At 37.1% G+C, this 13,915-nt stretch overlaps 1 protein-coding gene across 12 annotated transcripts in view; it reads right to left on the bottom strand.

Moving 5' to 3' along the window:
• Positions 1–616: 616 nt before the first annotated feature.
• CDH18 (cadherin 18) overlaps positions 617–13,915 on the bottom strand; it is a 542,660-nt gene continuing 529,361 nt past the window's right edge. For 11 of the 12 annotated variants that reach the window (XM_030041847.1, XM_030041846.1, XM_030041840.1 and 8 more), the window contains 2 exons: positions 7,111–7,362; positions 617–5,544 (listed from right to left, as the gene is read on the bottom strand). In XM_030041847.1, the coding sequence (XP_029897707.1) occupies positions 5,042–5,544; positions 7,111–7,362 (755 nt within the window). In that variant the 3' untranslated portion in view covers positions 617–5,041. The remainder of the gene's footprint in view (positions 5,545–7,110; positions 7,363–13,915) is intronic. The other variant, XM_030041849.1, reaches the window with a different exon arrangement.

Genomic DNA, 13,915 nt, shown 5'->3' on the forward strand with positions numbered 1-13,915 from the left:
TTTCATTTCCTGTCAACCTTAGCTTTATTTTTGAATTTTATGTCAGTCTGGGAAAGAAGGTCTTGTATACAACAAGTTCCTTGTGAGCCATGGTACCGATATTTTCTAAGATGTAATTTGCTGGTAAAGCCTGTTAATTCCTTTGAGAAAGAATGAGTGATTCCCGTGCACTTGCATTGCCTGTGCCTGAGCTTGATTATTGTGAATGTCCTTGCTTGTTTTTTCTCTTCTGTGTCAGCTTAGGATAACAACCCCGGCTGCTACCACCAATCTGGATTCATAGATGTGCAATTCCCTAACTCATTCATGTGGATAATGTATTCATCCTGTAACGCTGTATTTCAGTTTCAGGACAGTGATGGTTGGAGTGGAATAGTTGCCACAAGTAAAAGCAATGAACCATTTAGCAGTCATACTGCAGTCTGTTGCAAAGTATCTCTTGGTGTGTCTCTCTCTCCCTACCCATCTGTAGCAATAATCATGTACGACAGTCTTTGAAATAGTGATACAACTGAGCGACTATACCAGGCATTAAAATCTAGTTAAAGTTACCATACCGTTTCTGACATTGACCTCATTAATACTGCTGTATCACATCTGATTCTTAAAGACAGAGTGTTTTTAGATCGTTGTATTTCTTTGGTGAGTATAAAATACAGGAGTGAAAAGAAAATAACCCGTTCTAGTTGTGATGAGGAATACAATAACCCATCACCATAGCAAAGAGCATATTTTATTTGAAAAATACGAATAAAAGATTTTGTCCCTTTTGTTTATTAAAAGAAAATGTAACAATTTCTATCAGTAACACTTGCATAAGGAGGTATACTTTACATTACTCTTTTGTTAAAAAAAATATATATATTTTTGGAGACTTTGGAAAAATAAGGACTGCCCAATACTTGCAACACGCTCCTAATGTTCCTTAGAATGCGCTGTGCCGTTTATATGTACTGCAAGTACAAGGTCTTAGCACTTTATAATCCACAAAGTAACCCTAGGCAGCATAATTTCATATTCTTCTCTGCATTTAGAGTATTTCCTTTGTTACCCTTTGTGTAAGTCTAGGAGTTTGGTTAATTCCAGACTGGTCCAATACTTAGATTTTTCTAAAGGATGATTTTACAAAGCCTTAAGACCACAGAAATTTTGTAATTCCTTTTAAATACCAGTGAGAATATTTTCACATAGACATTTTCTTGCAGTATTCACAACTGAAACAACTGCATCAATTAGAATTCAAAACCAAAAATGTTTACTATTATTTTGGTTTTCTAAGAAGAATGCAAAAAATAAAGTGCATAAGAGAGTGAAATTACTTTCAACTTCTACAGTCTTCTATGCGTATGTAATAAATGGTGACACTGATAAACTAATTTATTTTCAATGCAGGAATCTTAATCTAATGCTAGTTGAATTCAAGCTCTTACTTGTCTTTAAAGGGTATTAAATTACATTTTTGACTGGTTTTAGGTTGACAATGTATTTTCACATTTTAAAATACTTAAACAGACCACTTTCTCAGATGATATGTCAAGATTACAGCATACTGAGTGCCCTCACCATTACAAGAAAGAGGGTTTGTTTGAAGGAATGCAACTCATTAATTTGGTGTAAATGTACTATTAGTTGAATAGCTGTTGCAGAAATAAAATTGTAAATCGGAAAGCCCTTAAGCACCGCTTTGTATGTGCCATTTAACTTTACTCAGTATCTTCCAGTTTAAGTAAAACTGGCAGTTTTCAGTGTTTAGCTGTTAAGCGGCAACAGGATTACTATTTAAGCTAATAGGAAGATATCTGAGAATATGAGTACACAAAACATCCATGAAAGCTTTAAGCAAAGTCTATACAATCAGACTTTAACCATAAACTAGGAAAGAGTTTCCCACAATACTTTCACTGAATGTATACTTTGTTTAAATCAGCAATGCTACAAAATGATCGTGCCCTCCATAGCATACAGTGTTAATTTTTTTCCAGTTTAATCAATGTTAACATAGACATTCTCAAATATAGTTTAAATTCATTTCTAGGACACAAAGGACCAAAGGAAAAATTTGTGGGATCAGGAAGAGAAATCTGTAAACCTGTTCTTTCTGCACCATGAGGCCTTCTTCTGTGGCCCTGAAGATTTAATATTCTGCTATTTGTCATGCAAAAAACACGGCACTGTGATGCGTATTTGAGTAAAAAACAGTAAGCATAGCAAGCATGCAGACGTATCATGATAGAAAAGCACATCTGGCGATCACTGTGGATAGGACATACCAAACAGGACACACCGCAGCATCACTGAAGCAGCATCTGAATAACCCTGTAGAGTTTTAAAGGATTCAGAATTCCAGGGGCTGTGGGTATGATGCACGTGCTGTACAGCAGCAAAGAGAGCACCAGGAATAGTGAAAAGGGGATTCTTATTTCTCTATGACCTCCTTCTCTCATTACCTCAATCAGAACATGAGCATAAGGAGTGATTATTTGCTTATGTCACTGCAGTTCTGTTGCTTTAAGCCTGAATGTTCTATGAAGCAAATAAAAAGAAAACAATGGCAGGAACACTGCTTAAAGCACAAAATACAACTGATTTTCCCTGCTTCGGTGTAGGGCCAGAGGGAACAGACATAAAGATAACTAATACCTGGCTCTCAAAATGATAATACAACAATGAATGCAGTTTTCATGCAGATGTGGTACAAAGTATTATGGCCCCTGGTACTACTAATGCTGAAAGATTTTCTTCTTAGCACTCTACTCATACAATATAAAAATTGAGATGTTGGCATAAAGCAAGTGCGATTTAAATCAAAAGAAAATTTCTCCTCATAAAATCCTGCACTACTAGTTGCTTCATTTGGGACGAAACTGAAACATCCTAACTCTACTCCCAAAAAAGACAATACATGAACCATTCTCAGCTTGAGTGTAACTCTTACCGTATTAAAGCATCTGTTTAACTTTACTCTACAATGAGCATGTCTCCTTAAGTGCATTTCTAGAAGATTCTGTATTTGGTAAAAATTAAAAAAAAAACAACAACCAACCAAACCCAAAACCAAAACATTGACAGAAAGGGAAACATTACAATTTTCAAGTTGCAAACAAAACAGTGTAGTAAGAACCAATTCTGGAACTACAGTGCAACTAATACTTTTTAGAGTTTGAAAAGTTTCTTACAAAGCTACTTGCCAATTTGCAGTCAACTACATCTCAGGAAGGGGTTAATTTAAAAAAAAAATATCTTCAAAGTAGAACTGATCAGAAGTTTCAGTCATGTCTCGGACCTACCCAACCATACAGTAAAGAAGGGAAGGCTGAATAGTCTGGTTCACCTGTGTGGCCCACAGTAGGTCAGCAATAAATACAGACCCTTCTCTACTAAGCTGAAGGTAAGTGGCACCTAAAATGTATAGGGAGGAATCTAGTGGAGTGTACAGATCTGTATCGCTCTCCACACCAGCCCAGAGAGTAAAAAAACAGTACACAGCTTCTGCTCTGGGCAGTTTCCCTATCAAATGCATATTGCAAGAAGTCCACTTCCCTAAGTGGAGCTACAGTTTTCTTAGCAGACGACTGTAACAGACGGTGAGCCTTATAGGCCATAATCTTTCACGAGGTATTATGAGCTCCTGGTACTCTCATAGTATTATCACAAGAAAGACAAACAAAAGGTTAAAGTTTCAAACAAAACAAAGGAAAACATAAGAATCTGCTGGCTTAGGTGTTAAGCAGCCTGCAGCGTTAGGCAGAACTGTTTAGCTAAAAAGTTACATAAGAAATCAATTTATTTAATCCATAGGAACCACAATAATGGTACATTGTAATTTTTTCTTCCTCCACTGACTTAAAATGTTCCTGTTCCCATGATGCTTGAAATAGGGAGAAAAAAGCTTGCTCTGCTTAGATTGAAATTACTCTAAGAGAAATTCAGTATCACTAGATTGAACTAAAAAGAAAAAGCATCATCATCGTATTCTCTTTGTTTCAGTTTTCACTATCCCAATACCTTACCAGCAGCTCTATTTTGCTTTTAGTCGAACACAGAAATAGAGAGACATTATGATTAAGAACTCTGTGTTTTACACTGACTGTTGTAGCTCCTGGACTCAGATCAGCAAAAGACTTGAAAAGCTTCATCTATTGACAGAAGTGAAGCACAGTGAACCAAACAACTGCGTAGTTTAATGGTGCTCCCATTATTGTTTTTATTGAAAGAGCCTATGCTTCATCTGCTTTGCTTAATAAAGAGTACTTTGGACCCATTCCATTTAAATGAATGATGCTCTTGTGAAAAGACAAAAAGAAAAAGCACGACACTGGAAGCAACAGGTCCTCTAGCACATAGTAGCAGAGCAGGTCTGGGGTTATGGGCTAGAGCCACGTTTGAGCTAACAGCTAACGGTGCCCTCCTTCTGTTAGCTGGTTATGGATGAAAAGATTATGAAGGACATAATGAAATGACATAATCTCAATGCAACCTGCTAATTCAGTAAGATTAAATCATCAAAGGACCATTTATTTAAGAGGACAGGTGTGGCTTATCCCTTCTGTAAAGCAAACAGACTGTTAGCACTTCTCACACTGATAGTAAACCCCATTGGCTACCTCACATTGGGATCACAAGGCCTAGAGCACAGCTAGAAATGCAACATCACAACCACCTGCAAGAGATTTGCTCCTCTGTTAGCTATCTTCCTAAACAGGCATCACCATAAACTTACTGTAGCTTGGAGATGTTAAGCGTATTGCAATAAAAATATCATTGCTTGGCTTTACTTTAGGTATTGTTACAGATACGGTACCACGGACTTTATTGAGCAATTAAAAAATATACACAAGGGACAATAGCTTCTGTTTTCTGTATTTTTCAACATTTGACTTTCTTCCAATTGGAGAACCCAGTTTCAAATATGAAAAGGGCACTTGTTCTACAGTAACTGCATACAACTTGCTCAGTTCCAAGTACTGTATTCATTTTTTGTTACCGTTGCTGTCATTGTATCTCCAGTTGTTTAGGAACTTCTCTGTTCTGGGAATTACAACTAAGTTGTTCTTTCTGATTCTACTTCCCCATAGAGTTCAGCTAGCTTCTTGAACTCAGGTCCCCAGTCTCCAAGGTAATTATAATCTTGGTCTGAGTGTGTTGTGGCTGAATCCAGAGAGCTGATAGATCCAGCTTCTGATCTATGACCCTCATAGGCATATGTCTGTAGGGAGTCATACGGGGGCACGCTGGGGTCCAGATCAGCCTCTGCCAGTCTTTGTTTAATGAACTCCTGAACGTCTATACTGTCAAGGCTTGAGGAGGGATGATGTCTGGGCAAAGGCTTCACTTCAGGACGAACATCCCTCCGGTATTTTAGCTCCTCAGCAGCTGATGGATTCCGCAGTGCTGTAATGTCAAATGCTTCTGTGTCTTCTTCTCCACCACCTTCATCATCATATGTCACAACATTTTCCCGGACGTCTTCTTCTGAAATGATCAAGGGCTCCTTCTTGCTACGTCTTAGGGTGATGAAAAGGACCACAATTGCTAAAGAGAAAACTGCAGATATTAGAGTAGGTTTAAAGTTTACATCTGAAGTAAGTAGATATATGCTAAAGAAACAGCAGATACTAAGTCATGAATACAGAGGTGTAATATTTTCAGGCTAATACTGGTATTTGGGATCATTATGTCAGGCACATGTCCATAACAAAGGGTCACCAAACCTGTCCAATCTGGAGAAGAACATACTTATATTCCTAAGTAAGCAATGCCTTTGCTGTGTAACGTGTTACCTCAGGATAGATTACCATATGCCTGGAAAGCACCCATGAAATCCATACAGCTGTGTTTTGACACAGCAACATGCCAAAATGCAACAGGCTGAGACCACAAAATTAGGGGAAAATTAACAATGCTGTACTGAAACTACAAACTTCCAATACAGCCTGGTCTTCCAAAGGGTCAGTAAAGAGCACTCGCACTCTTCTACTGTGTATTTTCTTTGTGGGGATTGCTGGGGTTTCTTCAGCCAATAATGAAATCCGCTAGTCAGATTATTATGGATCTCATGAAGGACATAAAAGGGGATAACATTCTTTCACTTAAATGAGAAATGAGTAACTAAGGCTGACATTTTTCAGAAGCATTATTAAGGGCTTTCAGTGCTTCATTAAACCCAATATTTAGCATATATATTGAATTAAAATGTAAAAGGTTTATTTTTTCTCTTATGAATATTCAATCTTGTATGATAAAATACAAGATTATAAACTGCATGTACTACTATACATTTTAAAACAGCTTTCTGACAAGGAAGTTCTGAAGTAAGCTGTGAGGAAAGTAGTCTTTAGAAAATGTAGAGCCTTTGGAAAAAAAGCCTCAAAATCTCCTATGTGCGTCACACTGCAATTCCCATTATTTCTTGCTGACTTTAAAAGACTGCAGAAAGGCACATAAGTAGTACAGAGGTATGCACCCAGAAAGTTATGCCTCTGCCAGAAAAAAAATAAAAGAATATTAACTAATGGGTAACATTCAAACTGGCCTGTGCAAAAAAAAAAAAAAAAAAAAAAAAAAAAAAAAAAAAGTCAGGAGAAAACGCACTTGTGATGGCATTTATCTAATGGAGTCATCTTATAGTCTCATATGTCCCTTGCCCCTGTGGATTATGTTGTGCATTGCTACCAGCTTATCCCACAAAGGTAATTAAGAAATGGCTTTTGTACAGTGCTAATGGTGCTTCTTACAGTGTAATGCATTTCAAAAAGCTTTCCTCATCTCTTTTCTATCATTTTTCACACTGTTCTAGGCATGGAATTAGAGTCAGTGGCTTTTTGAAATCTTTCCAATTTACAGAAAAAAGATCTGCAGTGCTAATTACTTGATAACCTCTGAAAAATAATTTCTAGTGGATTCTAGATATTCATGAATGTACTTTAAAGGCATTTTTCCCTATTAATTTTAGCTAAACCTTTCCCCTCTAATCACAGCTATGTGTTTCTAATTACCTCCTACTACCAGGCAGCCTCTGGTTCAAAAACATATCATATTAAAAATTTCTGCCCTGTCACATTCAGAGAGCCAGTGGAAGGACAGCATTACTTAATAGCGAAAATGGCTTACCAAGAAGAATGACAACACAGAGCAGGATTGCGATTAAAGCTCCGGTGCTCAAGCCAGCGGAGGAGAGGAAAGCTTCAGCATGGCAGGTTCTCACTCGTCCATCTCTCTCACACGCACAAACCCGAATTGTGAGAGTACTGCTGCTGCTGAGAGGGGGCACTCCACCATCAGAAATCAAAACGGGGAGGTAATAGATATCTTGAGTGGTTCGACTGTATCTCCTTCGTCTTGTGAGGATACTGGCTGTATTATCTACAATATCGAAATCAAAATATCATTTTAATGAAGCAAAAAATGAAAAATGTTATTGACACTCTGTCTCCTGTCGAGTAGAAGCATGGGGCATCCTAAAACTAGACAGTCCTTTTCTGTGAAAATGCCCAATCTAGAATTAAAATTTGGCAGGAAGCATCTGTGGCCAACGGAGGAAGAAGAGGAGGCAGGGGAAAGTAATTAGCATTACATAAATACAATTAGTGAAGCTCATGTACTTTTCTTGGAGTCTAAATGGACTTTGACAAACGTTTTGTGCCCAGTTTGCAAGTGTTTTAATCCCATGTCATGCTGTTGGTGCTATATGGACATCTGTAAATGTGAATACTTGGAATTCTGAGAATATCTGTTGTGGAATTCATCCAGAACATAAATTCCTCTTAATTCTCAGAAGAATGTTAAAAGGTCTTTAGTGAAAGTTAAAATAAGACTTTCATTTTCTACTGTTTGTGACAGGTTTTATAGATCAAGTGAGCTTTCAGAAAACATCTGAAAGGACAGGGGCCAAAGACTCATGCTGTGGAGAGGTCAGGAGGAAGAAGGGAAGAGGGATGGAGGAATGGAAAGGAAAAGAAGGGGAAAAGAACAGATATTACATGTTCTAAACTGGTATAGGATAAAGGTAGAGTAAGTACAGGGGAGATAGTGATGTAAGATTTTGTCAGTATTATGTTACCTACAGGTCCATCTGGCATGTATTACAGTCAATGAGAATGTTAAAGCTTATTACACACGCATTGCAAGAGCATTTATAGGCACTAATGAAGACAGTAAGCTGCCACCCATATCCCTTTAAGCCCAAGAAATTAAGGGGCATAAAGAGAGCGCAGGGGAAGAAACACTATGGTAATATATAGTTATATCTTATTTTCGTATGTGTAAAATTTAAATAATTTTTTCCCTCAGCACCAATAATGCCACAATAAACTAAAGTCTGAGTGGTCACGTAGAAATCCCAATGAAGTCACTAGAGAAGTGCAACACTCCCATATGCACTTTTTAGCACATGTACTTATCAACAGAAAGAGAAAGCAATTTCAAAGACGTGACAGTTCTAAGGACAATTATATTTCAAGTTACAACAAATGAGAAGATGACAATCACACAACAAAGTTATCCAGAGATAATACCTTAAAAACCTAAGGATATGTTCAAGGACTCAGCTTGAAATGTAATTCCCTATTGGTAGTGACACTATATCCATGAGCTAAGCATTAACAACTGTCATGTCTCTCATCCCAAAAGAAAAAATTTTCAGATCTTATACTGCTAAATCCAAAAGGTGACAGCACATGTTATTACCAATAGTAAGAACAGTCTTTCATTTCTGCTTAATGTGCTACTTTATTTCTGTTACGGTGTCTACAAGCCCCAGATGCTTCAGTTCAGCTACCTTGTCCATATAAGTAAGAAAATCCTACAAAATTTTGTCCATGTGAATCTTCCTGGGCCTATACCTGAAGAAGGCCCAGTGTTCAAATCTGAGCAGGAAAGCAAAACCGCCTCCTTCCATCCTCTGGCATAAATCTAGAAAGAGTGAATGATCCAGTATCACCATACAGCTACAGAAGCAGCGAAGAAAATGCAGGTTGAAAAGAAAAGCATCAGAGACTGAATATAATGAAGAAAAACCGAAGATTCCTGAGCAGGGATTTAGCAGTAATGGCGGGATTTAAGCACAGAGACTACTGGCAAAGACATTCAGGAAAGAGCATTGAGATGTAAGCATGTATGCTGTAAGGGTAACTGTGGACAGATGGGGGAAAAATCATGAGGACAATTAATAAAAAATGTGAAAAAAATTAAAAGAATAAACCAAAATGGCAAAATGGACAAACTAGACAATTCAAATGTTACAGGGAAAAAAATCTGAGAAGAGCTGTAATTAAACCATGCTTCTCTGGGGTGTCTTGCCAAACAAGGAACTGACATTTTTATACCACACAAAATAAACAGAAATAAAAAAATAGACATTTTTTCTTTTAATGTTGTATTTGTTCTTTCAACATTAAGTTGTTTTTCTTGTATCGTTAACATCATAGAATTAAATATTAGTATAAGACCAATTTTAGGCAAAGAAGGAGCCAGAACCAAATTTTTAATTTCAAATATTTGCCATCGTGAATTTATGTTGTTTGTATTCTCTTGAGTAATGACTAGATTTCTGTAGAAACAAATGTTACTTGACATATACCCAGGAGAGTCTGTAACATCATACAGAATTATAAGTATTCTCAAAGAAACAATGCAAAGCTTTTCCTTCAATGCAATTTCACAAATTTGAACAGAAATAAAAAGTATGATCATAATCTTTTGGCATGGAAATTTTCTCTTCCCAGTATCATGGGAGGTGTTACTACCATTACTCTCACTATTACAGAGGTATATATAGTAACTCTTAGTCCATGCCTGTGTGTACATATAAATAAAACACTGGAAAGCAACTCAGCTCTCATGTACTATTCTTTCTCATTAAATCTTTTAGAACATTTTACAAATGAGATCTCTACCATTTTTACAGAGAAGGAAACTGTGTCTAAGAACTGATTTTCCGGAAGTCACTGAGAATCAAGGATAGTAGAAAATGATCAAAGCTAATGATTTTGGCATAATACAGAAATGATATCTCTAATGTTCTAGGCAGAGCTCTACTCCGGAGGACAATTGTATGTAAAAGTATGCCAACAAAATGAATAGATAATAAAAGTTTAGCCAAACTGCAGTACCAACTGCAGCATCCTGATCACTATTCTGATGTTCTGAGTTTCCATGTTTTGTTTACATTCCTTATCAAAAACTATTGGAAGACCTGTTGAGAGAAGAGCTAGAAAGACAGCAACTTTTAAAGAGAAGGATCTTAGCATGAAAGGAAAAAATCCCACAAACTGTGAAAGCTACAGGCAGCCAAGTATGAAGACAGATGCTGATGACCTAGGAAAGCATTTACTGAGGGGAAAAAAAATAAAATAAAAAGTTATATCAACAAAGCTAGTTTGCAAGGGAGGAGAGGGGTCATGGACTGAGAAATTCCTCTGATACCTGAAAACAGATAGAGCAAATAGACAGGGAAGACAAGTGTATAGGATAGCAGCAACAGCACTAGGATGATGAGAACTACAAATCTGATTCTTCTAGGCCTGGAAGGAAAGACCTTTTTATCTCAATAGATTTAAACTGTGAACTTCACCCCTGAGAAGTATGATAAGCACCAGGACTTGCTGGAGATGAAAGGGCTGATTGCTAAGGGCTGGGCTAACAACTGCAACATAGGGAAAGAAAGATTTACCTGATTCCTTGTGGTGCACATTGCCCCATTTCATGATCTAAACTTTCTCGTATTTGGGCTGTGCTTTGCAAACATGGCAATTAGAACTTAAGATTCATCTCAAGTGGGTTTGAGGCTACACATGGGAAATTCTGCATGGTTCTAAGGCAGCAGCTCTTCACACTCTGAAGATGTGGTAGTTTATTAAGCCAGACTGCACACTGTATACAAGGCTGTTATCACATTCCTCTTTCTAACATCTCTGTCCATTTACACTGAGCTTCTGAGCTCAGAAAAGAAAGGAGGGCACAGGAAAATCAAGGAAGCTGAGATACAATGATAACACCATGGAAGGTGACTACTGCAGCACTTTGGAGGATACTCATTTATTATTCACAATTTGAGATTTCCTTTGACGCGTTATACATTACAGGCGGACACCAGAGAAATGGAAATAAAAAAATAGAGTAAAAACCTGTTTCTAGCTTAAGGCGTGTTTTAATTTTCAGCTCTGCTGATATCAGCAGTTCAACTTCTATAAATTTTCTGACAAGTCATAACTAATTAAAACTAAAGAAAATATATTGGAATGATTTGCATTTCTTATATTTCTGAAGTTAGAGCAATTAATTTGTTTAGGTGGGACTATATTGATAGCCATTTCTGTTTCATTTCTTTACTAGTAACTCTTGTAAATATTTTTTTCTTTTTGTGCTGGTTTCAAGCTGTTGCCAATGGGCAAAAAGCTATTGCCAATTTCTAATTCAGTGGGTAGCAAAAATGAAAAGCAACATAGAAGACTTTTGGGGCCTGAAACATAAGTTATTTGCTTATGGGTTGGTTTGTGAAACACCAACGGGTAGCAGCACTGAAAAGAAATGCATGAAGAACCTAACCTATACACTATGCACTGTTACCTATCTGATCAATCTTAGATCCAACTTTTAAAAATCAAAATATTATTGAAGATGTTCAGAGCCCTGAGGAAGAAAAACATCTCCCTCTATGGTGGCTAGTCCTGGTGTTCTGTCCTTTGTACGCATGTAAGAATTCCTTTTTTACTTTCATATGTTGATTCAGTGATACCTGCTCAGGCATTCAACTCATTTACAATAACAGCACTTCTACGGACTGCACTTACAGTCACCATGTACAATGCTAACTTTGCACTTTCTCAGATATCATTTCTCTCAAGTTACAACTTGTCTTCTTTACAGGATGATATTTCATGGAAGGGCAGGAGTAACTTGCAATACTACATAACCAGAGCAAGCATGCCACTTCAGTGTAGCTGTTTTCCACTCATGTTGGGTTGCAAAGCGGGGGTTTCAACCTGACCTTTTTTAATGCCACTTCAGACGCACTAGAGCAACTCAGACAAGGTCTGGTATCTGGCATGCTTATTTGCAACGTTAAAGCCCTAAAGTCAGTTTACTGGCCTGCTACAGACATCTTGTGCAATATGGTTGGAGATATGAATTTTGCACATAACAGGGAAGAGAGATAAACAGAAACTTCTGCAAGGGAATTCACACTGGGACGGGATGAGTTACTCTCTGGAGGTTGCTCTCTTCCGAAATAACAGCAATGCCAAGAAAAACTGATCTTTTTTTTTACTCATTTTTGATCTGTGACACAGGAAAAATGTTAATTTGTATCATAGGCATGGGTGAATGACCACATTACAACTTTCATTTTATACAGATGCCATTAAACTCATTGTGCTCCAGATCTATAGAAAACCAGGTCTCTGCTTCTGTGGGTATTAAAATATCTTGTGGCATAACACTAAGAAAAAGGAATCTCCAAAGGGGTACTATCAGAAAAATGTCCTACCTTTGTTCCAACTCCAGAATATTCTCCATCACTGGGCAATTTTCAAAAGGCCAGATCTTTGAGAAAAGTGGGCAGAGGGGAAAAATAAAACTGCAAATATTTTTGTGAAATGAAACCTTTGTCCTGAAGAAATAAAAGGAGAACAAATGCTAAGCATTCTCTAGGGAGTTGTTCTTCCTTGAAAGTAAGGTAAACTTTGTCTACTTTCAGAGTCAGCAGTCTCAATTTATTAAAGTAAGAGAATGTACAAATCTTACTGGCAGTGTTGGGTGAGTGTGCAGAGTCTCTGCACAAACCCTTACCGTCCAGGAAATTTACAGTACCCGCTGGAGCATCCATGGTAGACTGTAGATCTTGTGACAAAAAATATCACCGGCAAAACAGTGCTTTACAGTGCATAAAATTCATAAATGTTCTCTCGCACCTACGTGAACTGTTCTCTGAGGGTTCAATCTTTTGCCAGCTCCCTGAAAAGTGCTGTGTAACTTCTGAGAGAGGTCTCTAACAGATAACAAAATAGGCAGAAAGAGGGAATGTATTTTGTAACCTCAGAGAGAGAGGGACAAACTATGCAAATGTGTGCATCTATATATTAACAGTGGGGAATATCGTAACAATGACACATGCTCTCATGCATTTTCCATAAAACTAACAAATTTTGACAAATATATCAACCATTCTTTAAGCATCTGGATTAATATTATGATTCTTTCAGGATAAAAAAAGGACATTTTTAAAATTCAGTACTTAGAAACAGCTCTATTGTGAGGAAGTTCTTTCATCTTTCCTCTGATTCCCCAACAGAAGGTGGTTTTAGTTTCATATTGCCCTGGCAAATTTTTAATGGGACATCCAAAAGCAGGTATTTCTGATTAGGCAAAAAGTGTAAATTTGAGATATTACATACAAGTGAAAAAAACATTTAAAAATTATCTATGGTAACATCCTAAAAAACAAAAGTGAGAACACAGACAACAATGAACTAAGTTATGTAGCATCTGAACTGCAACATGAAAGCACCTCCAGATTAAAAAGGTATTTGGCTGCTCAGGTTTTCATAGAAATTGCAACATTATTCTAGACAGAATAAACTGTAAACAGCCCCGCTTTCATTAAAAAGCCTTCATAAGTACAATTCCCAAACAAACAAAAAGGCATCTTCCCTAGGTTTGCTTTCTAAAATTGCAGGAAATTATTACAACATAATGTGTTTTCTTTGTATAGCAAAGAAATTCTATTGCAGCTCTTGTTCTGTCTTGCTTACATGTGTACAGATACTGCATCATTTTGTTGGCTGTCCGCTTGTTCATACTCTTAAGCCTTTCTTCTCTCTGATTAGTACTTTGTTAGTATATAAAAAAAACTCCAATAACAACAAAGAATCTACTGTAGCTTCAGAATCCAGTCAGTAGGGAAAAAGGTGTAATATTC

This window comes from Aquila chrysaetos, chromosome 18 (genome assembly GCF_900496995.4).
Source record: "Aquila chrysaetos chrysaetos chromosome 18, bAquChr1.4, whole genome shotgun sequence".
Taxonomy (NCBI): Eukaryota; Metazoa; Chordata; class Aves; order Accipitriformes; family Accipitridae; genus Aquila; species Aquila chrysaetos.